Raw genomic sequence first — 27083 nt, forward strand, 5'->3', positions numbered from 1 at the left:
TTTTAATTCCTTGAGTTAATATTCGTCTTAATTTTTCACTTGATTAGTTTTTTATTAGCTTTCTATGAACTTTTCATTAATCCATCCTTAAATTCTCCACTAGTTGTTTATTCACATCAGGTATTTTATAAATTTCATCTTCCTGAAGAACTGTCTCCCAGAGCTTTCTGACCTGCTCAAATCTGGTCTGGTTGCCCTCTGTACCTGGTACACAATTGTCATCCTGCAGTATCCCTTCAGTATCATCATCCTGGGATTCCCTTAGCTTTTATTGCCTGTTATATCTCCTGTTTCTGTAGCTCTCTCTGCCTTTTCTCTTTCTTGGTTTACTCCCTCATTTTGCTGAAGTACATCTTCCAGTAACTTCTTGAGAAAGAGTATGTGGGAAGTAAAAAATTTGAAGGCTTGCATGTCTGAAAATGTGTTAGTTCCACCCTCACACTTGATTAATACTTTGGGTATAAAATTCTAGATTGTAAATTATTTTCCTTCAGAATTTTAGAGGCATTTCTCCATTTTCTTCTAGCTCCCAGTGTTAAAGGCAATCTTCCATGTTCTTTTAGCTTGCAGTGTTGATTCCTGATCCTCTTTTGGTGGCCCATTTTCTTCTCTCCAGAAGCCTGAAGGATCTCCTCTATGACCCTAGGATCCTGAAATTTCACAATGATATATGGGTATATTTTCATCCATTGTGCTAGGCACTTAGATGAGTCCTTTCAGTCTGGAAACATGTGTCCTCCAGTTGTGGAAGTTGCTTTCCCAGCTGCCTTTGCAGCTGGAAGTGTTCATGTGACATGGTCTGGCCAAAGAAGTGTTAGCAAAAGTCTGTCGGGACTTCTGGGAAATCTTTTGCTTCCCTAACAGACAGTGCTAGCACGACCCCTTCTTCTTTCTGCTTGTCTTGAATATGGATTCATATGGATAAAAATGGAGCTGTAGGGAACTCCTGGCTGTCCAGTGGTTAGGACTTGGTGCTTTCACTGCCATGTCCCAGGTTCAGTCCCTGGTCGGGGAACTAAAATCCTACAAGCCACGCAGTGCAGCCAAAAAAAAAAAAAAAAAAAAAAAAGGAGCTGTAACAGTTATCTTGAACCCATGAGGGAAAGGCAAAATATATCTCTGATATTTTTTTTATCACTGAACCAATACCAGAAGCTGCATGTCTCCTGAATTTTTTTAATATGAGAAAAATGAATCTCTATTTTTTTAAAACTCTGTAGGTTGGTTTTTCTGTTACGTGCAGCCAAATTTATTCCTAACTGATAGATTCCTGCTGACAGTAGATGTTTGATAAACATTTGTTTGGCTGAATTCTACAGAGAGGAGGAAAGATTTTGCGCTCATAGGTGTCATATGTGAAACTGTGTCTTCTCCAAGGGAGAAAACTGAGAAAGAAAAGTACCCAAGTCTCTCTTGGTGTCTTCAAAACCTCTGTAAAAAAGAGGAACTTGATCAAAGCAGGCAGAGATACAAAAGGTGCTTGGGGGAAGTGAGAAGAGATCGGTGTCATGGTTCTGAGAAAGCATGTAAAACTCCACTGCACACACTTCACAAGCTTAGAGAATTATAGTGTTTGGACAGTAGGGTAGCATTTCTTAAAGTAGCAAGAGAGGAAAAAGACCTAAAAGCTCTGGCAGAGGAACACTTGGTTTTAACTAAAATACTGGCATATCCATTTGTGCTTCTTGCCTGTTATATATATTGAACCCAAATAATAATTACACTGTAATCTGTGCTCCGAAGGTAGACCATCCTTGAATCAGACTTTTAACAGGGAGCAAAAGAATGGCATAAGAAATAAAGCTTGTTTCATTCTAAAAACCAGACATTGAAGCTTTCTAGAAACAAATGCATTTTGGCATGATTGTAATTGTATGATTCCATCACCCTAAAAAAACAAGCAGCTAAAGCAAGAGTAAATTTTATTTAAAAGACATGTATTGGGCTTCCCTGGTGGTTGAGAGTCCGCCTCCTGATGCAGGGGACATGGGTTCGTGCCCCGGTCCGGGAAGATCCCACATGCCGCGGAGCGGCTGGGCCCGTGAGCCATGGCCGCTGAGACTGCGTGTCCGGAGCCTGTGCTCCGCAACGGGAGAGGCCACAACAGTGAGAGGCCCACGTACCGCAAAAAAAAAAAAAAAAAAAAAAGACATGTATTAAGCACCAATTGTACATCCAGAAAAGGCTCAATTTGGCTATGAAATTGATTTCCTGCTGAAAAATCAGGCAGGGTCAGGTAAAGGGGGTTCAGGGCCATCATCCACCACAGGATCTTCTGTACCTTTGGGAACTGAAGTTTCTCCCACAGCTGGAGACCACAGTAGCTATTCAATGGGAGAAGACTATTTCTCAGAAATCAGTTTTCAGGAAAGAGAAGTTGGGTTTACTGTGGTTTGACAGCTCTGACTGGTCTTTACTGCAGCTATTTATATTTTTAAAGCTGCTTTCCAGTAACTGTGAACAGCCCTCAAGGTTGGCAGCTGTCCTAGTGACCAGGGCCTGCTCCATAAGGAGATGGGGGGAGGGAGGTGTCAAGGGGTGTGGGGACTGAATAAAAGAAGGGGCCAAAAGACAGCGAGTGGCACTGTAGTGAAGTAGGGAGAAGGCACCTGGTGGGCTAAGGGCAGCAGGTGACCTTGTGCTGACTGCCCCACTGTGCGGGGTGAGCTGGCATCTATGCTGCCTGAGCAGTGCACTCGGAAACAGCCCTGCTCTCTGCTGGTCTCCCAACATGACCTCCTTTCACAGGCACTGAGGAGATGAGAGGAGGCTCTCAAACAGTAATTCTTGGTAATCCTGGCTCTCTCTTCGTGGGGGGTTTCTGAGGGTCCCCTGGTGGTGAGGCAGAGGGATGCGGGCCCTGGATGTGCCTAGGCAGGAAGGTTGCCTTCGCCTCTAGGCTCATGGGGAAGGCTTGGGTCTTCTGGGGACCCAAGGTACTTGGTTTGCCTCTTTTCTGCTCCCAGAGGAGAGAATAGATGAGCACAGAGGAACATGCCTCCCAGAATTGCCAGTGTGGTTTGTTTGGCTTATCTTCTTTTGAAGAGAATTGAAATTCTCTTTCAACCTTAGCTGTTTACCTGTTGAAGCTAGATTTTAAAATTATTCAATTTTATGTACAATTAAATCCCTGCAATTTTTTTTTACAACTTGGTCCTTTTTATGTGGCACAGCCACTTTTTATTATTTTTAAATTTCTATTATGGACAATTTCAAAAATACAAATTTAGAGGAAATGACATAATGAATCCTCACATACCCAAAATCCAGCTTGAGCTATTATCAGCTCACAACCAATCCTTTTTCATTTATACCCTCCCTTACAATCTATCGCTTCAAAAAGCAAATCCCAGCCACTCTATTGCAAGCTTCTGAGTTCTCTGACCTGCACATAGAGGTCTTCAAGTGGTCCTGCTTCCTGGTATGATAAGCTGCTCCAGGTTCATCCTGTACTTTTGCTGTCTCAGTGGAAACAGCCATTTCCTTTAAATAAATAGTATTTTGAGAACACAGTCTGGGTCCTCAGGGTACTGTTGCATCTGAGCTGATCATTCTTTCTAGGATACAATGCCTACTTTGGCGTTCTTTTCAGACTCTAGTAAACATTTATACTCACATCACTGCAACAGGCCACACTTGGCATTGACTTCACTTAGAATAAGGATACAGGACAAGAAACACAGCCCACCAGCAGGGCAGTGGCAGGCATTTCTCTAGGTACTGCCGGCCTCTGGCCCTTCGAGGAGGTCATCAAAAGAACATGACTGCCAGTTGACCCATAAGCTGGTCCCAGGCAGTCAGAGGTTCCTCACCTCCTCCCCTGTCCTTAAAATGTATGTTTTGCCAACCGTTTCCACAGTGGGAGCTGTTCCAGGGATGCAGCCTTGAGAGAGTAAGGTGTTGTTGAGACCATCTGAACGGTATACATGACTGAAGCCAGTTAAGGCAGTCAGCCCTCTGTATCTACAGGTTCCATAACCTTGTATTCAATCAACCTCAGATTGAAAATAGTCAGAAAAAAAAAATTCTAGAAAGTTCCAAAAAGCAAAACTTGCCAGTGGACTGGTAACTATTTATTGAATACACAGCATTTACATTGTATTTATAACTACTTACATAGTGTTTACATTATATTAGGTATTATAAGTAATCTAAAGCTGATTTAAAGATAAGGGAGGATATGCACATACGTTATATGCAAATACTATGCCATTTTATATAAGGGACTTGAGCATCCATGTATTTTCATATCCACGGGGGTCCTGGAACCAATCCCCTGAGGATACTGAGGAAAAACTGTATGAACTTTAAAATTTCTGGCAGGCGGGTGCAGCGATCTACTCATCTTTCAGCATCCTAAGACAAGCCTGGTATGTAAGTTATCTTTTTTATTAAAACCTGCTACCTACCAATCTGGAGTGGTCTGCCTCTTTCTTCTGTCTCTCCTGGCGTTCCATGTGTGGGGGCCAGTTTGCAGACCAACACCACCTCCCCGCATAGGTTGTCAGATAAAGTACAGGATACCCAATTAAACTTGAATTTCAGACAAACAATGAAGATAAGCCTCATATTCCAGTTAGAAACCAATATCCTAATATTAGCAATATTTTTTATGGGACTAGCTTGCTTCCATGTTCCCTCAAGGGACATGTCCAGTTCCAAGAGTCATAATTCTCAGGAAACTTCAAAGCCACAGCTTTCCACCAGGTCTTTCTAATTCATTCACAGTCCTCACTGTCCAGATGCAGTGTGTCATTTTTACCACAAGCAATGTTGCCTAGTAACATAGCTGACATTCTACCTTCATCAGATTTTCAGGAGAAGAGAGCTATAAAAAGTAAACTCCATAGAGAATGAGAAATGATTTTTTTTTTTTAGCGCTTTACATATATAGACCTTTTCCTTAGTCAGAGCTAGAACAAAATAGAGATAGACAGATGATAGATGATAAAGGAAAAACTCAGTTTTCCACCTGAGTAGGGAAAAAACCAGTACTTCCCTACTAGTTTTTCTTTCCTGTATACCTTCTTTACTACTCACACAAAACACTTCACTTCTGACACTTCTGGTCACCAAATGTGTGGAGGTTTTTCCCCACCCCAAGCAATTCTCTATGACACCAGCTGAATGTCCTACAATTCAACTTAATTCTGACACTATGTACCTGAAGATAGTGTCAGATCCTAAAAATGAGCAGTACCCTGTGGGACTCTTCCAGGTACAAAGGCCTATCCATGTCCCCCATTTCTTGTTTGTAAGAAAAAGACTTCAGCCTCCTAGACCTTCCCTGAGTTCCAAAGGTCAGATTCAGACAGTTGCTTATCAGGGAAGAGAGGGGATGCAGAGACAAGGTAGGAGCAGCCAATAAACAATAATGCAGCTGTGGGGCAGGGTCGTGGTTCCTCCTCAAAGAATATACATAACAAAATACCTTTGAGTTCTGTTGGGAACTAAGGCCTCCACCCAGATGGAGGATGTTAACTTTAGGCTGAGCACAAGATTCCTGGAGCTCCACCCTGTTACCTCATCACCAACCAATCAGAAGAAAGTCTGCACACAGTGGAGGATAACAAAGACACCCTTCCCAAATGTTTCTCCCTTTAAAAACTTTCATGGTTGAGCAGAATCTTCAGAGTTGTCTTTTGTTTTTTTTCTGGGCACGCCACACGGCATGCGGGATCTTACTTCCCCCACCAGGGATCAAACCCATGCCCCCTATAGTGGAAGTGCAGAGTCTTAACCACTGGACCTATAGGGAAGTCCCTGGAGATGGTTTTTGTTATTTTTGTTTTGTTTTGTTTGTTTTGTTTTTTTGCGGTACGCGGGCCTCTCACTGTTGCGGCCTCTCCCGTTGCGGAGCACAGGCTCCAGACGCGCAGGCTCAGCGGCCATGGCTCACGGGCCCAGCCGCTCCGCGGCATGTGGGATCTTCCCGGACCGGGGCACGAACCCGTGTCCCCTGCATCGGCAGGCGGACTCTCAACCACTGTGCCACCAGGGAAGCCCTGAAGATGGTTTTTGGACACAAGTCTGCCTTCTCCCCAGGTAGCCAGCCTTCTGAATAAAGCAATTTTTCCTTTCCAGTCAACACTCATCTCTCGAGTATTGGCTTTCAAGTGGTGAGCAGCCAGACCTGAGTTCAGTAACAGTATACTTTTTTCTCTATTACATATGCTTATAATTTTTAGTAATAAAAAAATGGAAGGCATATAATCTTAAGGCATCCTTCCACAAGGAGTTATTGAGCACCTACTATGTGCTTGGCACCGCTCTAGGCATTTGGGATACATCATTGAATAAAACTGACAAGGTCCTGCCTTCTTGTAGCTTACATTGAGGGGGTGAGGGAGAGACACACAACACCAATAAACATAAGAAATAAGAAAATTGTGTAATAGGTTAAAGGTGATAAGTGTTGAAGAAAACAAAAGTAGAGCAGGATGGAAAGCCAGAGTGCTGAGAGGTGGGGCAAGGGCTGGTTGCAGGGCTAAACAGGGGCACAAAGACTTGAAGACATAGGGCTTAGCCACGCTGCTCTCAAGAGGAGTACATCTATGTTCAAAAGTACGTGTATGGCCTCATCTGTTAAACTTATATTTTAACTTCTATACTAAATATATATCCTTATGTAGTCTCTTTACATATCTCATATTTTCATAGAAAAAAAGTATACTCCAAAATGTCAGCAGTGGCTATCTGTGGAAGGTGGGATTGTGGTGATTTTTTATTTTATCTTTTTTATAGTTTGCTGTATTTGCTACATTTTATAACATGAATAGGCCTAGTTTATTATCAGGAATAGAACAATATATAACATGACATGTTTTAAAAAGCAGAGCTATTCTACCTTTCAACCCCAGGAAGGGTTTTCTGAAAGGAGCAAGGAGGTGTGATTTAAAGGCATGAGGGGTCTGACCTTTCTGAGGAGACTGTATTCTTCCTCAAGGGGGAGTTTTGCCTTCAAGTAATGAGGCAGCTGAGCCCTGAGTCAGGAGTCAGATTTCAAGGGAGCGATGTGTAAAGGGTAAATTTTTCGAAATTCCACCTCCACACCTAAGAACCATGCTCAGAGTGGCTTGAAAGATTAGAACACCTGCCTCCCTGGTCAGTAATATTATCAAAGTCCATTTTCCTTGAAATCAGTTAGCAAGTACAGTTTAGGAAGGTTTGGACTCAGCAAATACAAGGAGGAAGAACATGCTCCTTGCCCTTGGAGAGTTAACGACTCAACCAAAGAGGCCAAACTCACAGTGAGGAGGAAGAGACCTGCGGGGCAAGGGAAGATCTGGCAGAGGTTCATCAATGCAGAAGCAAATGTGAATAAGCATGATGTTATCAGATGCTTGAAAGATGGGTATATAGAGGAGGGAAGGGCTTTGGGGGAGGAGGGCAGGTGGAGAAGCAGACAGAGGCAGAGGCCACCAAGTACATACAGGAGGCACAGACAGTGCTGTGAAAAGCCTCTGACCTGAACTGGTACTGGAGATTTTGCAACTTAATGACCCCGAGGAAGGGGTTACCAGGAATTGCACTCCTGGCCACGGGTCTCTTAGCAAAACTGACCTACATGAAACAAAAGAGCAAAGAAACGCCGGCGGCTACGCCGGCGGCTCCTGGTGCTGACGCAGCCATTCCACCGCTGCCAGCCAGTCTGGCTCGCAAGTGTTTACTTACCTGGTCAGAGGGAAGCTGGATGCAGTCCCACTTCCATCGGCAAGGCTTGCTTCCCTGCATGCTCAGGAACAAAGTGGGGCAGGTCCTGACCAGAAGACTGGGGAACGAAGGTGGACGAGACATGCCCCTGGGGGAAAACATACCTTTCTCATCCTAATACACGATGTGATGGGAAGAGAGAAGAGGACCACCCTCTACCCAACCTGGGGGTCAGGGAAGGCTTCCTGAAGGAAATGGTACTTGAGTTATTTGGGAAGGACATACGGGAGTCTGAGAGGAGGAGAGGGTTCCAGGCAGAGGGAGCAGCACAGGAGAGAGAATGTGGCATCTGTCCATGCAAGCAGCTCAGCCTGTCTGGAGCCTGGAGTGGGTGCATGGATGTGGTGAGAGGCGATGCTGGAGTGGAGGCCACCTTCTCTGGAGGGCAACGGGAAGTTCTGAGGGTTTTAAACAGTGGAGTTAGATGATCATTGACATGGAAGTTTGCTGAAGTCACCAATGACTTTTGTGTTGCCAAATCCATTGTGTACTTTCAGTCTGCATCTAATGTAAATTCTTGTGGTAGCATTTGGTCCTGCTGCTCTCTCCCTCCACCCTGGAGCATTCTCGTGTCTTGACTTCTCAGGCACCACATTCTCCTGGTTTTCTTTTTTTTTTTCTCCCAGTTTTCTATCTACCTCTCTGGTCACTTTTTCTCGGCTTCCACTTTGACCGCTCCTTGCCTCTCTGGGCTCTGAATGTTGGTGTTCCGTAGGGCCTTGTCTTGGTCCCTTCTCACTATTCACTCTTGCTCTCAACCACCTCGTTTATTCCCATGGCTTCACATGCATCTGTTATATATATATAATAGTATCAGGGGAGAGAGGAGGAGCCAGAATCAAGTCAAATCAAGTATACGGTCCAATCTCCTGGGTGTCATGGCTGAGTCTGCATGTTCATACTGAACCATGAGCAACTGTGGGATGAGTCAAGGTGGAAAGGGTCAGAATGTAATGGGGGCTGGGGTGGGAAAGGAGAGATGCTGATTAGTACAGTCAATGTCCTGGATCAGGAAGAAAGCAGAGAACACAGCTCATTGCTCCCAAGTGTGGAGGGAGTAGTGGACAGTCATGTGCTTTAGAAGACCAAGTCCAAGGTCTGAGAAGAATGTGATTGCAGAGAGGTGCAGGAAAGATGGGTGGGCCCAACTGACTTTAAGGTCCAGGAAATCACCAAAGGCAGGAATCCAGACCACAAGAGCAAGGCCAGCAGACTGGTGGCCCCTGGCCTGGCTTGGACCTCTGCTGTGGTGTGGGCAGGCAGGCATCCACAGATGTGCTCCCAGCCTGGGGACAAAGGCTTGCAGGTGTTGGTGGGCTCTGTGTGCAGTCCAGACCACACTGACACATTCACGGTGAGGCAGGGGAATCATGAGCCATTCCTGGTCCCTTCTGTTTTCCAACCTCACATGCTGAGAGGACAAAGAATTTCTCAAGGCTCCAACACTACAGCCACTGATAAAGCAAATTCGTTTTGTGCCCCATCAGGAGTAAGGTTGCAATCAAGATCCAAAATGGTCTAAAGAAGTTTCTGTGGCATTTACAATTAGTAGGAATAGGTAGATCATTCAGTAAATGATGCTAGAACAATTGACTATTTAGAAAAAAATTAAGTTAGAGTCCCACCTTAAAATCACGCACAAAAATAAATCTAATAGTTAGTAATTAATTTTAAAAGTTCCCACAAAGAAAAGCCTAGGCCCCGATGACTTCACTGATGAATTCTACCAATCATTCAAAGAAGAACTAATAGTAATCTTTCACAAACTCTCCCCAAAAATAGAAGAAGGAATATTTTCTCATTCTATGAGAAGACAACCCACAGAATCGGAGAAATATTTGCAAATCATATATCTGATAAGGAATTTGTACCTAGAATACATAAAGAACTCTCACAACTCAATAACAAAAAGACAATCCAACTTAAAGATGGGCAAAAGATCTGGGTAGACATTTTTTCAGTGAAGATATACAATATACACATGAAAATATCTCAACATCATTAGTCATTAGGGAAATGGAAATCAAAATCACAATGAGACACCAGTTCATACTTAGGATGACTATAATGGGAAAAAAAAAACAGGCAATAACAAGTACTGGCAAAGATGTGGAAAAATTGGAACCTCATACATTGTTGGTGGTAATATAAAATGGTACAGCCACTGTGGAAAAGAATTTGGCAGTTTCTCAAAATATTAAACATAGAGTTACCATATCACCCAGCAATTCCACTCCTAGGTATATACCCAAGAGAACCAAAAACATACTTCCACACAAAGATCACATGTTAATGTATGTTGCAGCATCATTCGTAATAGCAAAAGTGAAAATAAACTAAATGTCTACCAAATGACGAATGGATAAACAAATTGTGGTGTATCTATACAATGGAACATTATTTGGCAAAAAAAAGAAATGAAGTACTGATACATGCTACAGTATGGATGAACCTTGAGAACATTATGCATTGAAACATCAGTGGTTGCAGGGGAATGGAGAGGGGGTGGAGATTGGGGAGTGACTGCTAATGGGACACAGTTTCTTTAGGAGAGATAAAATGTTCTGAAATTAGAGTGTGGTGATGGTTACACAACCCTGTGAATATAGTAAAAAGCATTTCATTGTGCACTTTAAGAAAAGGTGAATTGTATGTTATGCAAATTATATCAAAATTAAGCTGATAAATAATCTGAGGTGGATTGAATATATAAATGTAAAATAACCCTTAAAAATAAAAGAAAATATAGAAGACTGGATCAATAATTTGGGTGTGGGGAAGGCCATTCTAAGTATGATACGGAACTAGGAATACATAAAGGACAATATTGACAGATTGAGTACATTGGAATAAATAATCTTCAATGTAGAAAGACACTATAAAATTTAAATATATATGAATAACTTTTGCAACATGAGAAACAAATATATTTAGAGAATAGTCTTTAAAATCATTAGGAAAAAGATGAACTCCCCAGTAACATGCAGTGCCGGCCAGAGTGTGGGGAAAGGGGCACTCGTGTGGAGAAACAGTGAGTGTAAATTAGTGCAGCCAACTGGAGGGCAACTTGGTGTCCAGGAGTGACCTGCAAAACCTTTTCAATGGGTACGGCACAGTCTAAGTGAGAAGCACCAGCTGAGAATAACCAGCCTCCCACACTGAGGCAGACAGACTGAAAGTCAGCCCTGGGGAATTTTTGAAATGTTCAGCATAAGCAGAATTTTGTCCCAGCATTTCTACTTCTAGGACTGTATCCTCAGACATGCTTCAAAGGCACACAAAGAATGTTTACTACAGCTATGTCTGTAGTAGTAAACAATTAATGTCCATTCATAGGAAACGGGTTATATAAATGATGTATCCTCACCATCAGATACTATGCAGCCATTAAACAAATAACATAACTCAATCACTGCTGAATAGAAAGATGCTTGAAATGCATGGCTAGAGAAAAAAAGTAAGTTACAGAACAGTATGTATAACGTGATGGCAATTTTGAAAAAATAATGGTATAGATGTTTCTATATGCATAGAAAAAATTCTGGATAAATGCACAGTGAGCTGTTAACGGTAGTTACCTGTGAGGATTGAATATTTGGAGGGGAGAGAGTATGGGGGGGAAGGAAATTAGTTTATATACCTGTGAATTATTTTTATACTTTGGTAAATATGGAAAAATAAAGCAATTACCTTAGGAGAAAATAAGGAAGCAGAGAAGGTGACAGGGAAAGTACAATATATGAATAGTAATTAACAGTGGTTTTACCTAGGTGATGGAGTTTTGGGGAATTCTCCCCATTTGCTTACCTGCATTTTCTAATTTTTCAATGAGTTTTTATTAGTTGTTTAAAAAAACAGAAATAGAAGAACGTCCTCATGCCTTTCTGCTTACCAGCTGAACAGACTTGTGATGTGGGTGCAAAAGGAGATAGTTTCTAAACAATGAAGCCGTTTAGAAGATAATGTTAAGAGAGTTGGTGACGGAAACATATATAAAAATGAACTCCTAAGTCACATACATACTTAGTAATCACGAAGGTGTCTCTTTGAGACATCAGGACTTCAAAATTTTAACGTATTCTTTGTGAAACATGCACTTGAACCTTGAAAGTTCTATTATGCTAATTGATCGTTATGGACAACAGAGCTCAAATGACATCTGTGAGTCCAGATGGTATATAAGGTAACATTTTAATTTGTTAGAAGTCTTAGAACTCCTTTGTCTTTTCTCCCATTGTGCATGAAGGTAGCTAAATAATTGAGTCAGGTAGGTTCCCTGTCTTAAAGCAACATGGACAAGAAAGTTTATTCCAACAATATGACATGTTTGAAAAACAATCATTTTTAAACTCTAAAAGTATATTTGCATTTGTGTGTATATCTATATCTATCTGTCTGTCTGTATATACTATAGGTATACTCTGTAAGGATACATATGATTACCAGGCATGTATGGTGGGGCTTTCTGAGAGAGAGGGGAAGTAGACAACTGGGGAGAACCAAGCAAAGAAAATAAAATGTACTCAAAATGTGTGAAATTACATTTATGTATTTGTGTTAAAACAAAAATAGATTCAACAAATATTTGAGGATTTACTATATGCAGGCCCTGTTTTAGGTGTTGAGGTACATCAGTGAACAACTCTGACAAAGATCCCTACCTTCATGAAGCTTATATTCCAGAAGGTAATAAGCCATAGACATAATGTGTTGGTAAATCATAACTTACACAACTGTGTGTGAAACACACAATGTCTTTCCTTACCCTCACACTACTGTCACACTCACGACAGTCTGACACATGTTGGGGGGATTTCCAATTCTGCAACGCCAGCTGGGTATCGCATAATTTAACTCAATTCTGACATTGTCTTCCCAGAGATAGCATTGGATCCCATAGGTTAAGGGGATCTGAGACTGCCCTCCTCTTCAGATGCCAATCACAAGCAGTCAGTCCCAGGTTACCTGCAACTTCTGTCTGACTTGGCTACAGATCAGGGGTTCCCATGACCTTCTCCCCTTTGGATTTAATTATTTGCTGGAACAGCTCATGGTACTCATGGAAACACCTACTTATGCTTACAAGTTTATTATATAATAAAGGATGTGATGAAGGATGCAGACAAACAGCCAAATGAAGAGATGCATAAGGTGAAGTCTGAGAGGATGCTGAGCACAGGAGTTTCTTCCCCGTGTAGTTGGGTGAGTCACCTTCCCAGTATGTACAGATGTTCATCAACCTGGAAGCTCTCTGAATCCCATACTTTTAGGATTTTTATGGAGGCTTCATCACATAAATACAATCCATCATTAACTCCATTTCCAGCCCTTCCCCCATCTCTGGAGAATGGAGAGTAGGGCTGAAAACTTTAAGCACGGCTTGGTCTTTCTGGTGACCAGCCCCCATCTAGGATCCCACCAAGGGTCACTTCATTAGAACAAAAGACACTGCTATCACCCAGGAGATTCCAAGGGATTTAGGAACTCTGTGGCAGAACTGGGGTCAAAGACCAAATATTAGAACAAAAGATGCTCCTTGTGGTCTATCACTTAGGAAATTACAAGGATTTTAAAAACTCTGTGCCAGGGCTTCCCTGGTGGCACAGTGGTTGAGAGTCTGCCTGCCGATGCAGGGGACACGGGTTCGTGCCCCGGTCTGGGAGGATCCCACATGCTGCAGAGCGGCTGGGCCCGTGAGCCATGGCCACTGAGCCTGTGCGTCCGGAGCCTGTGCTCCGCAACGGGAGAGGCCACAACAGTGAGAGGCCCACGTACCACCAAAAAAAAAAAAAAAAAAAACCTCTGTGCCAGGAACCAGGAGCAGAGACCAACATATATATTTCTATTATCTCACAATGAATAAATATAATTTTAAGAATTATAACTAATGATAATTAAGTGACAGATGTATAAAAATTAAAAGAACATATACACATATTTTAAAATTAAAAATAAGAAATTGCTTTATCAGTAATTTAGTAATTAATACCACCAACAAAAAAGAAATATATTAAATGGTGTGACAGCAGAGGATTTAAGGAAATTTTTATTCTAATAAAAAACCCCTGAAAAAAAACCTAAGAATTAGGTGGCCTGAACCTAGTCCTGATTCCACCACTGTCCAAAACTCAGCTAGTTACTTAATTTCTCTTTCTGCATCCTTAACTTGCAACTGGGGATAATAATACCTGGTCTGCTTGACTTCATTGGGTTATTGTGAAACTCACATGAAGTACAGAAGTACACTCTAGGGCTTCCCTGGTGGTGCAGTGGTTGAGAGTCCGCCTGCCGATGCAGGGGACACAGGTTCATGCCCCGGTCCGGGAAGATCCCACATGCCGCGGAGCGGCTAGGCCCGTGAGCCATGGCCGCTGAGCCTGCGCGTCTGGAGCCTAGGCTCTGCAACAGGAGAGGCCACAACAGTGAGAGGCCTGCGTACCGCAAAAAAAAAAAAGAAGTACACTCTAAAAATCATCAAACACTATACACAAGTCAAAGAATTGAGACTGATAAAGCTATAGATTGTTCTGATGAACCCAACAAGAGACAAGCCAGTGGAATCAATGCCTAGAGGACTCCAGTGGGTCCAGTTGGAAAAGCATTGCCCTTCAGAATGATAGAAAGGTGACTAAAATATAAGAGGAAAGAGGTAGTTTATTACCATGTGTTGCAGGCATACTGGGGACAGCCAGCTAAAAACAATCCCCCACCTGCCTGCCACTCTCCATTAGAATTGACTTCTGGCAGCACTGTTTCCTCAACACAACACTGCCAGCTGGTCATAGTTAAGTAGAGGTGGGGCAATATGATTTTTTTCCAGAGAAACTTTCACTTAGGTGAAGGAAATAGTTAGAGGGATGGACAGCCAGACAGAAGAATTCTGGACAGCCGGAACAGTTACATTTGAAGTTGGAGCTATGAGCAGCCATCTTTGGGCCAGGAAGCCTGGCTGGTCTAGAATGAGGCAGAGTTGAGAAACAGCCTAACCTTCCTCGGGCTGCTGGTGCCCTCCGGCCTGGTTCCGGTTCTTCCTGAGGCCCAGTTCTTGGGCTCCATGAGTCACCCTGAATCCTGAAAATTTTTCAAAGGTTAGCATGTTTCCTGTTGCCAAAGATCCTTAACTAAACATGTAATCTACATCTGGCTCATTTGGCAGGGTTACGATTAACAGGAATAGCAGAGGCAGTTAAAAAATAAACCACTTTGCACTGGCTTAACTGGGTCACGAACATACTGCGCAACCCTGACAGGTATAGTCATTCCAACAAAGAGAACAGGATAATAGGAAAGCAACTGAGTCAGGAGTAATGCAGTCATTAACCTAAACTGCACCGACATTTGAAAATGCAGTTCAGGAAAATGAACATGCTGGACCAGACATTTTTTGAGAATTTCTAACTGCTCTTGGGACTGTGGCTTAGAGCTTGCTGGTTCTGGAGAGTCACAGTCACAGGAACCCCAAAGTTACACACTCCCTGCTGCAAATCACAGAAAAGTTGGAGATCCATGAACACTATAACTTAACCTCAAAACTATCAAGCGAACCCCAGAAATATCAATAGAGCCTCACTGCCCCTGAGTCCCATCAATACAGAAGAATTTAGAAAACAGCAGTCATCATTCATTTCCTTCATGCCTTCATTCATTTAACAAATATTGAGAGCTTATTACGTGTCAAGTACTGTGTTAGGGGCTGGGGATACAGCTGTGAAAAAAAAAATGATGAAGTCCTTGCCTCAAGGAGCTTATGGTCTAAGTGGAGGGAGAGAGACAATATAAAATCAGGATGTAACATGTTGTTGTAAGCGCTGGAAAGAAAAATTAAGCATGGCAGGCGTATAGGAGTAATGGATGTGTGTTATTTTACATACATTGGTCAGGCACAGCCTCTGTGATAAGGTGACATTCGAATAGAAATTTCCGAGAAGGGAAGGAGAAAGGGATGCAGCTCTCTGGGCCAAAAGCTTTCCAGGCAGAAGGAAGAGGTAGTAAACAGCCTAAGGTGGGAGCCAGTGGGAGCCCATGTGGCTGGAGCCACGTGAACTTGAGAAGGAGTGGTGGAAGGGTGCCTCGTAGGCCTTGGTAAAAACTCACATTTACTCTAAGGAAGGGAGTCATTGAGATTTTAAGTAACTAGAGGAGTGACATGGTCTGACTTATGGTTTAAAAGGAGCACTCTGGCTGCTATATGGAGAATAAACTGTAGGGGATCCAGGGAGACCAGTAAAGAGACTATGGCTGTAGTCCAGCAGACAGATGGTGGATTAGATCATGTAGCAACAATGACGATGGTGAGAAGTGGTCAGATTTTGGATATCGCCATAAGGCTCACTGAGGGATTGGATGTGGGTTTTCAGAGAAAGTACAAAATGACTCCTAGGCTTTTGGCTTCCAAATGAAGATGCTTGTCCTCCGGGGGGATGCGGAGCGGGGAGGCAATGCAGACTATTTACATCAAACACAGAAAGTGGACATGAACTCAGTCTAGTCGCTATGGATCTGAGAGCTGCCTGTGCTGAAGTGCTTCAGGCCAAGGTCTGGGCTGATGAGGAAGGATCAAAAAATGGAGCCAAGAGTTGGGCAGAGCTGACGAGCAGTATGACTAGAACAGAATTCCATCTGTAAGTCAAGGCCGGATGTTAGATACTTAGATAAGGGGATGCAATACTGAAAGCAAAGTCAAAGTCAGACTTCAGAGTTTCAGTCCAGTTTGGGAGGCAAAGGCAATAATTCAAACGGGACAAGAGCAAGGATAATTTATGAAATATGAGAAGGCTTTGAGTACAACATCTCATTTAATCTTTACAACAACCCCAAGAATTAGGTGTCCTTAGCCCTATTTTACAAATGAGGAAAATCAAAAGGGTGAATAACCTACACGTGGCTGGTAAGCAATAGAACACGGTTTTAAGCTTAGTTTGGATCTGACTCTGCAGCACGAGTTTAAGCTTAAAGACTGAGCGATACTGCAAGTTTCAATGTCTCAGTAGGCAGCTGAAGTCATCTCAGAGGTTCAAGTTAGGTGGGTGTGGGAGTAGTAAGCACAAGTGGAAGCAGAGTCCAAGTATACAGACAAATTTGGATCCAAGTTGGAGTTTGAAATCAGAAACCCAGGATCTGACACAGCAACACACTCACCCTACTGCAGCAGCACCAAGAGCTAAGCAAGGCATTGCAGATGCAGACGGTTGTAATGCAAGGTAAGTATTCTGCTTAGCTAGATTTGTTAGATTTGTAACACTGCCATGCCACCGTATTATACCAAGGCATCACGGGTAGCATGCAAATCCAACGGAATTTGATTGTTAGACCTCTGCACTGGAACTGAGAGTGTTCCAACATGGGTAATCAAATGTCTTTTGTGTAAGATACTTGTTACATACTAAGCATTGGAAGAGCTCATAAATATCCTTTTCTTTACCTGGTTTATTTAAGGAGCCTGGCCGAGGCACTACCAGGAAAGAGCTTGGTGAGTTCACAATGCTCTTTCAAAGGTAAACAACTTTGGGCTTCCAATACTTTTGTTTTTTTTCTTCCACCAAATGCAGGAACTGAACACACTGAACACAAATTCCATTCTTAATCTGCTTAAAAGGCACATTAATGCACTCAGTCCAATGCAGCTATTATAGAAATACGAGCTATAAGCAGTATATACTGGTAAAGGCTAATCATCGTGGCTATTATAGTGGGTTAGAATTCAACAAGGTGCTGTCCTGTTCAGAGTTGTCCCAGGTAGGCTGTATTGTTAGGCCCAAGTAATTTGCATCTTCTAAGTTAACAAGGACCTTAGGCCCATACAGATAAGTGCCACCCAGTGACAGAGAGTGAGTGAGTGGTGAAAGTGGATCCAGAACTCTGATCTCCCAATTCCCAATTTGTCCTCTTTCTTCTCTATCTAGATTTTAATGAGATAATAGATTTGAATAGTAAGCAATCCTAATATGAACAGGCATATGGTAAAACTACAATTACTAATACTAGATACATGATAAACCCATTTAGGGTAGAGCGTCTACTTGACTTGAGTTCAACAGTAAATGGGAACTGAAAAGGCCAAGATTAGGTGAGCAGTTCAGGCAGAGAACATGACAACCAGCCCACTAACTAAATGTGCTACACACCATAGCATATGATGGAAAACAATACTTTTAAATAATTTTGTAAGGAATACTATGCAGAACCTACACTATTTTAACCTGGAAGCAAAGGTGATACCATATTGAATTTTATTTTAAAAAGTTTGATTCATAATGCTCTTTTTACTCCTTAGATGTAGGCCCCAGTATAAATTTATATATAACTGGCTCAGTCTTTATGATACAAACCACCTGTTCCCAAGCTGCAGCAACTGCAGCAGGAAATAAGAAACAAGACTGTCTCATCATCATCATCAAAGTGGCTGCATAAGGATCCCTAAGGTGTAGTCATGACTTTGTCATGAAGTTGTTTGGCATTAGGAATTCCGATTCCTACTGTAATTAAAGTAAACTAAACACAGCAAGCCTGGTAAGGTTAATTGAATAGAAAATACCTGGTTTCTTATTTGGGAAGATGTGGATGAATAGGAACTCTCATATGCTCGCAGGAATGTAAATCAATATGCTCACTTTTGGACAGCAATATAGCATCTCATAGACTTGAAGATACGCATTCTCTGTGACCCAGCAATTTTACTTCTAGATATATACCCTAAACACACTCTTATACATGTTTACAAGAATTCTCACTGCAAATGCGTTTGTAGCAGCAAAATTTTAAAAACAAGTGTCATTTAAAAAGTGGATAGGACTTCCCTGATGGTCCAGTGATTAAGAATCCACCTTCCAATGCAGGGGACATGGGTTTGATTCCTGCTTGGGGAACTAAGATTCCCACATGCTGCGGGGCAACTAAGCCCACATGCTCTACAGCCCGCATGCTGCAACTACTGAGCCCCCGACCCCAAAAGAAGAAAAAAAATGGATACACTGCAACACAGCAATTAAAATGGAATTAGAGCTACATATATCAACATAAATTTCAGAGACATGTTGAGTGAAAAACATAAGTTGAAAAAATAGGAATATGCCATGAGATTTTAAAACATGCAATATTACAAGCTTACAAAATCATCAGTAAAAGTGAAACCGTGCACCTCAGATTGGGACTTGAACCCACGTGCTGGGACTTGAACCCGGCCAAAACCCACAATCTTCCAACTGACATCACACACCCGGTTTTAGGACTTGAAGAAACTCAGGTTCTTGATGTCTCATTGCAGAAAGAATTCAGTGAGAGACAAAGTGATAGGTAAGAAGTGGATTTATTTAGAGAGAAACACTCCAGAGTGTGGGCCATCTCAGGTGAGAAAGGCACCAGGATATGGGGTTGTCAGTTTTTATAGGAGTGGGTAATTTCATAGGCTAATGAGTGGGAGGAGTATTCCAGCTATTTCAGGAAGGGGTGGGGATTTCCAGGAATTGGGCCACTGCCCACTTTTTGATCCTTATGGTCAGTCTTGGAACTGTCATGGCACCTGCGGGTGTGTCATTTAGCTTGCTGATGTGTACAGTTAGTGTATACTGAGGCTCAAGGTCTAGTGGAAGTTGACTTGCCACCTTGGACCCATCAGTTTATGTCATGTCCTTGGGCTATGTCATTCTTTCAAAGGTTGTGCCCTGCCCCCTTCCCTCCTGTGTCAAAAGTATAAAACTGTGCATGAGAATGATAAACAAAATTCAGAAAAGTTGTCTACCTCTGAGGAGGGAGGTAGGGAAATGAGATGTGGGAGGGTTAAAGAGAGGGATTCAATTGTATCTGTAGGTGTTTATCTGATGCAAATGGACATTAGATGAACTGATAAAGCAAGTGGTATTGAAACAGGAGGGAAGGAGGCAAGGCACAACCTTTGAAAGAATGACATAGCCCAAGGAAGTGACATAAACTGATCAGAACCAAATGGGTCCAAGATGGCAAGTCAACTTCCACTAGACCTTGAGCCTCAGTATACATTAACTGTAACACATCAGCAAGCTAAATGACACACCCACGGGTGCCATGACAGTTCCAAGACTGACCATAAGGATCAAAAAGTGGGCGGTGGGGACTTCCCTGGTGGCGCAGTGGTTGATAGTCTGCCTGCCGATGCAGGGGACACAGGTTCGTGCCCCGGTCCGGGAAGATCCTACATGCTGCGGAGCGGCTGGGCCCGTGAGCCGTGGCCGCTGAGCCTGCGCGTCTGGAGCCTGTGCTCCGCAACGGGAGAGGCCACAACAGTGAGAGGCCCGCATACCCCCCCCCAAAAAAAAAAGTGGGCGGTGGCCCAATTCCTGGAAATTCCCACTCCTTCCTGAAATAGCTGGAATACTCCTCCCACTCATTAGCCTATGAAATTACCCACTCCTATAAAAACTGACAACCCCATATCCTGGTGCCTTTCTCACCTGAGATGGCCCACACTCTGGAGTGTTTCTCTCTAAATAAATCCACTTCTTACCTATCACTTTGTCTCTCACTGAATTCTTTCTGCAATGAGACATCAAGAACCTGAGTTTCCTTAAGTCCTAAAACCAGGTGTGTGATGTCAGTTGGAAGACTGTGGGTTTTGGCCGGGTTCAAGTTGCAATCAGGGTTTTGGCTGGGTTCGAGTCCCAGCAGCATGGGTTCAAGTCCCAATCTGAGGTGCACAGCTTCAGTATCTATACGTTTTTTTAAAAAATTTTACAGTTTTCCCACGTGTTTGAAATCTTATTTAAATAATAACCAAAAAAGTGTGTATGTGTGTGTGTGGGGGGGGGGCGTTGCTGTTTCCAAATTAAACCTAAGATTCAGAAATAGCTCTAAAAATTGTGATGCCAAGCCAACAGCTGGAACATTCCTCTAAGTTAGAATTAGTCATTTAAAAGGTAAATTATTTTTGGACGTAAGCAAAATGGCAGAATAGAAAACCTCTAGACCTCACTGCCCCATAGAAAAACCGACTTTAACAATACATGGTCCAAAAAGCCTTTATGAGTACTCCAGATCCTAGTTAAGAAGTCACAGAACCCCCAGACAATCTCAAAGCCAAGAACAGACGCACTGAAGTGCATCATTTGAAAAGCAGTTTTGTTTCAACCATGTCAGCCCCTTCCTCAAGCCAGCACCGCTCATGCTTGGGAGGGAAAGCCCACTTTGAAGCTTCTCCTTTGGGAGGGGCAGGGAGGACTAGAACAGTCAATCAATGTTCCAGGTTTTGGGGGGCTGCCCAAGAGATTGATCGCAGTCTGGCCTGACTCAAAGCACCCCTTTGGCTGCCTGGGGGCTGCTGAGAACAAAAGAGAGCTCAGGGAATTGGTGCAGCACCAGAGAACCTGCAGTACCTGGGACAGACATCGGACAAAGCAAGAGACGACAATCTCCTGGAAAAGAAACTTAGCTGGGGGATGAGGGGTTGGTGGGGTGCGGGTGTAGCAACACACACAAGTACCGAGATTACACAATCCCATAAAAGGTTTGAGAATCTCTAGCTGGGACGATTGGTGAGATTACTCCCCAGTACAAGCCTGTCTGTAAAGATAGGTAGAAACAGCTATTTTTTCAGATGCAAAAATCAGAACAAAAAATAACAAGACACATGAAGAAACACGAAAACATGGCCCAAAGAAATAAATCCCCATATACTGAAAGGAAATGAAATGGAGATCTATGAATTACCTGACAAATAGTTCAAAATAATCATCTTAAAGAAGCTCAATGACGGGCTTCCCTGGTGGCGCAGTGGTTCAGAGTCCGCCTGCCGATGCAGGGGACACGGGTTCGTGCCCCGGTCTGGGAAGATCCCACATGCCGTGGAGCGGCTGGGCCCGTGAGCCATGGCCGCTGAGCCTGCACGTCCGGAGCCTGTGCTCTGCAACGGGAGAGGCCACAGCAGTGAGAGGCCTGTGTACCGCCAATAAATAAATAAATAAATAAATAAATAAAGCTCAATGTGCTACAAGAGAACAGATAAACAACACACAAAATCAGGAAAACAATGCATGAACAAAGTAAGGATACAACAAAGTTTAGAAACTATAAATTCACAAGAGGGGCTCAACAACAGACTTGATCAAGCAGAAGAATCAGTGAACTCAAACACAGTTCATTTGACATTATCAAGTCAGAGAAACAAACAAAAAGAACAAAAGAAGAAAGCCTAAAGGACTTATGAGACAAAATCAAGTGGACAAATGCATATTACTTAGTAAAAGAAGCCAGTCTGAAAAGGCTACATACTATATGATTTCAATATAACATCCTGGAAAAGGCAAGACTATGTACGGAGAGTAAAAAGATCAGTGGTTGTATTGGTTTTGGGGCAGGGCGGGAGTGGAGGAAGAATGAGTAGGCAAAACACACAGGATTTTTAGGACAGTGAAACTACTCTGTATGATACAATGGTGGACACATCATTATACGTTTGTCCAAACCTACAGTATGTACAGTATCAAGAGTAAACCCTAATTAATGCAAACTATGGACTTAGGCTGATACTGTTGCGTCAACGTTATGTTCATCAATTATAACAAATGTACCACTCTGGTGGGGGATATTGACAATGGGGGAGCTGTGCATGTGTGGGGACAGTAGGTTTATCAGAAATCTCTGTACCTTATGCGTAATTTTGCTGTGAACCTAAAATTTCCCTAAAAAATAAAGTCCACTAAAAACAAACAAAAAAAGGCTTCAAATCAACAATCTAACTTTACACTTCAAGGAGCTAGGAAAAAAAAAAAAACTAAACCCAAAGTTATCAGAAGGAAAATTAGAACAGAAATAAATGAAATAGAGAATAGAAAAGATACACAAATTTAACAAATGCTTAGCTAGAGTAAGAGGAGTCAACATAAATCAGAAATGAAAGAGACAGAAATTAAAAAGGGATCATACGAGACTACAATGAACAACTGTATGCCAACAAATTGGATAACCTAGAAGAAATGGATAAATCTCTAGAAACATGCAACCTGTAAGAGTGAACTGTGAAGAAATGGAGATTTAATCAATCATCAAAAACCTCCCAACAAAAAAAAGCCCAGGACCACGTGGCTTCACTGGAGAAGTCCACCTAATATTTAAAGAAGAATTAATATCAATCCTTCTCAAACTCTTCCAAAAAACTGAAGAGGGAATACTTCCAAACTCATTCTGAGGCCAGCATTATCCTGATGCCAAAATCAGACAAAGATCTAAGAAAATAAAACTACAGACCAATATACCTGATGTACACTGATATAAAAATGCTAAAAAAAAATACTAGCAAACTGAATTCAACAGCATGAAGAATTAACATTATAAACAGGTGGGATTCCTGGAATATAAGAATCAACCAACATATGAATATCAATGTAATATAGCACATTTTCAGGATAAAAGACAAAACTCCCATGACTATCTCAATTAATATGGAAAAAGCATTTGACAAAAATTCAACACCTTTTCATGATTAAAAAACTCAACAAAATAGCAACAGAGGGAAATTACTTCAACATAATAAAGGCTACATATGAAAATCCACAACTAACATCATATTCAAGGGTGAAAAACTGAAAGCTTTTCCTCTAAGAGCTTGCCTTTTTAAGGTAACCTGAATTACATTTAAATTCACAATGATGTTCATTGAAATCACTGAATTCATTGAAAATATATGCATTTTTAAAACCTTTGTGAATCCACATGAAATTAATAAATAGGTCAGTGGAGAGGTAGAAGTCCAGATATTAAGAGAACTGGCTTTGTACAAAACATGAATGGAAGACAAAACAGAAAAGTGAGGTTAAAGGAAGAATGGTTATATTTGGATAGGTAAATGGGTAAGTTCTTGAGCAAAGGAAAGATGGTGTATTGTAGAGCAAATACATTTAAAGGAGCTTCCTCCAGCTGCATAGTTCAAAGCTTCCACACACATCTTACATAATACGTTTTGAAATCTATGAAGGCCTTATTCTATTTTAATGTGTGAGGTTAAGTCAACAAGAGATTTTTGTGTGTAGATGAAGAGTTTTCTTTTAAGTCTTTTAGCCTAACATAGTTTCAACTGTAGCCACAATTCAAAGATGCTGAAAAGTGGAACTAGATGAGATTCTGCTAGTGGTTTTCATTCTAGCAGGTAATTATTTTCATTACCTAAAGAGTTAAACAAGAGCCATATTTGCCGGCCATGATTTATTTGTCCTTTTTCTTCAAACAGGATAACCAAAGATACAGACAGTATTCAATAAAATAAAATAGATGAAACAAATTCTAAGAGACTGCAATGCCACATGCTACATTTAACCTAATTTTATTCATGCTTGCCTTGGGATGGGGAATAGATCATTCAGTAAAAACATACAGTAAAAACAAAATATGTCTTATCATGTACAACTTTTAAACTACAATAATGATGTACCTTAATTACGTCCATGCACACAAGTCTAACATTACAGTTCTTTTTCTTAAAATAAACACAATTAAGACTTCTAGGAGCATTTTATAATAAAGTAATTCCTAATTTTTCTTTGTAGATAGATCAAGCACCTCCAAAATACAAATTCCTATACACAGTGAGCGCTTTACTTAAAATGAATACTTAAGTAAATTAAGTACATGGACAGCCTTAGGATAAGCTGACATTATATATTCAGCTAAGTAGGCAACAAACCATAGTGCCAAATGGAAAAAGTGTATTTGCAAATAAATTTCAAAAACTACGTTAACTTTTTATAATTAAATACAGAAAATATACTGATTTGCTAAAATAAATAAGATGTGATGTAGTAACACTTCACTATAAAGAATGCATACCAGAACATTTATAAACGGTGAGTGAATCTTATTTAGTTTACTACAATAAACGCTGGCTAAATAGAAGTGCATATTGTGAAGCACTATGGGTGGTATATGTTTTGCCACATACTTTTGTTACCTTGAGGTAGATAACACATGTGTACCAAATTCGGCATTCATTTTCAGTTGCTGCTGGTATCATGTGTTTTTAAGAAATGTGTACAGTATGAAAAACTTGAAAATACTCATGAATGAAAAATGTTTTAGGAAAAAAATAGATATTTTCATGCAACTATGTACAGTCTCACTGTGTAAATTTCAAGGCAAGATTTTTGTTTCCTGTAAAACAGATCATTGTTCTATGAGAGAATGTTTTTTCCTTGTCTTAGTGCATTTCTTTTGTCTCCTCCTGCATTGCATTATTTTGCTCTATTCTTTATTTTTGTGTGCAAACGACATGCCAGTTAAAACGAAAACCATCTCACATGTAGAAAAAAAGTCTGGATTTTAAAAACCAAGAAAATATCCTTTCTAAATGACACCATCTGATTCAAGTAAAAAAATGACTTAAACACTAGTAATAAAGAAGACAAAACACATTTCATGAAGAATACAAAAAGAAATGTCTGCTGAGTGTTTTAGTTCAGATGTTTCAGAATGCTGCTGTATGTTTTATGAGGAATCTGAGGGGAAGATTTCATAGCAGAAGGTGTTAATGTGGCCTGTATTGACTTAAGTGGTGACCCAACTGGACTGTGAAACTGTGGGATGCCTATGGATTCAAGCTGCTTGTTAAAGAGGAACTCCCCACTGTTGTTCAGAAATCCTTCCTCATTTCCTCTCTCCCCAAGCTTCCCATCCTCTACCGGCTCAGTTTCTAGCATTTCAGTATCCTCTTTCCTGCTAAAGAACTTGTCCAGGTAACTGGTGTAAGTGTTTTCCTTTTCAATTTGCTCATCCTTCCTTACCTCACAACAAAACTGATTTATGAGAAAACAGTCCTCCCCACCTCCCACAAACTGGCTATCCCAAGAAGACTGGTACAAGGCTTCTAATTGAGCCAAATTGGCCATTCCTTTCTCCTGTTTTTCTCGGCTTACTGACTTGGATATCAAACTTTTCAATTCTAGTTGGGACACTGAGCTATTCAAGTCATTTAATTTGTCAACAACATCAGTAGGCTCATGTTGTGAACTAAGTTGAATAGTTCCTGCAATAAACGAATCAAAGTCAAATCCCTGATTCTTTTCCCTTTCTTTTTCAGCCAGTTGCTGTGACGCTTCCTCTAGAGCTATCTGGGCTTTAACCAATCCATTCCTTTCACATTTTGACTTGCCTTTCTTATCAGATTTTTCTTTGCTTTGTTCTTTCCAATTGGAAAGATCTATAATAAGCTTGGGTTCATAGTAATGATTAACTTCACTCTCTCTCCAAACTAAGTTATCTAAGTATGATGATGACCTCGTTTTGTAGTTACAGGTATGGCTACACTCCAGATCACAGTATTTGTTTTCATGATGATCTGAGTATTGCCAACAAGGCTCAGTAGAGTAACTGGTGTCAAAAGCAGGATCCTCCAAATACTTTTCACGATCTCCATCCAAATATTTTCGAGGATCGACTTGTACTTCTTCTTCATCAGTGACATCGGACAGAGCTCTTGGGTCAAGCTGAACTTCATCAATATCAAAGTTGTTATGTATAGGCCAATCATGCTCTGAAAACTGACAATCATGGTACCTGAAAAACATTAATACATTAGTCTTAGTCCAGGTGTATGATTTCATTTTCAAATTCACTGCGTGCCTTTTAGATCAAAACACTGTGCATGCTAGGTCTATGATGGGATAACAGGAGTGTTAAGTCATGAGCCTTCCTCCAGGAATTTATAATATATAATCTTAACGGATAGGTAAGCTCTGTTACTATATAAAGCAATATGAGGCAATATTTGGTAATTACCAATAAAGTATATAATTATATAAAATGCATATAAACATCTGAGTGGCCGATGTACAGTTCAATTCTAACACAGTTTCACACACACAAAAAAATACTTTATGGCCACAAAATGTAGATCTCTAATTTCAATCAGGTGTCATACAGATTTTCACTCTACTGGTAATAAGGCAGATAAGGCCTTGATGGAAATCATCACCATGAATAGAAAAAACAAAAAAACCCAACAAGTATCCATGTATATGTTTTACTGAATGTGGTATCCTCTTACTGACACATTACAGTAAGGTGACCACACCATGCTCAAGTAGAGGCAGACTGAGACACACATGAAAACATGGGGGGTTGAGGAGGAGGGACTAGAAAAGAGATTAGATAACTAATAAGTATGACAGAAAATGTGGAGACTGGAAAACATCCGGGTATGTGAGGAAAGAACTATACACAGATGGTAGAAATGTTCATGTGGAGAAAGAAAATGGTTGGCAGATGTGTGTAAACATACTCTCAAACACCTCAACATTTTAGGAGTAAAAAAAATGCAACAAGTGAACAAACTAATTTCGACATTAACTACTTCTTGTTCCAAAGTAGCATTTAATTTTTCCCATTATGTATATCCTAAGCAGTAATTATTAAAT

General features: G+C 41.2%; 1 protein-coding gene across 2 annotated transcripts in view; it reads right to left on the minus strand.

The window, feature by feature from the left end:
- Positions 1-23863: 23863 nt before the first annotated feature.
- MAPK6 (mitogen-activated protein kinase 6) overlaps positions 23864-27083 on the minus strand; it is a 35837-nt gene continuing 32617 nt past the window's right edge. For both annotated transcript variants that reach the window (XM_030850356.2, XM_030850358.2), the window contains exon 6: positions 23864-26223. In XM_030850356.2, the coding sequence (XP_030706216.1) occupies positions 25122-26223 (1102 nt within the window). In that variant the 3' untranslated portion in view covers positions 23864-25121. The remainder of the gene's footprint in view (positions 26224-27083) is intronic.

This window comes from Globicephala melas, chromosome 2, assembly GCF_963455315.2.
Source record: "Globicephala melas chromosome 2, mGloMel1.2, whole genome shotgun sequence".
In the NCBI taxonomy this organism is placed as follows: domain Eukaryota; kingdom Metazoa; phylum Chordata; class Mammalia; order Artiodactyla; family Delphinidae; genus Globicephala; species Globicephala melas.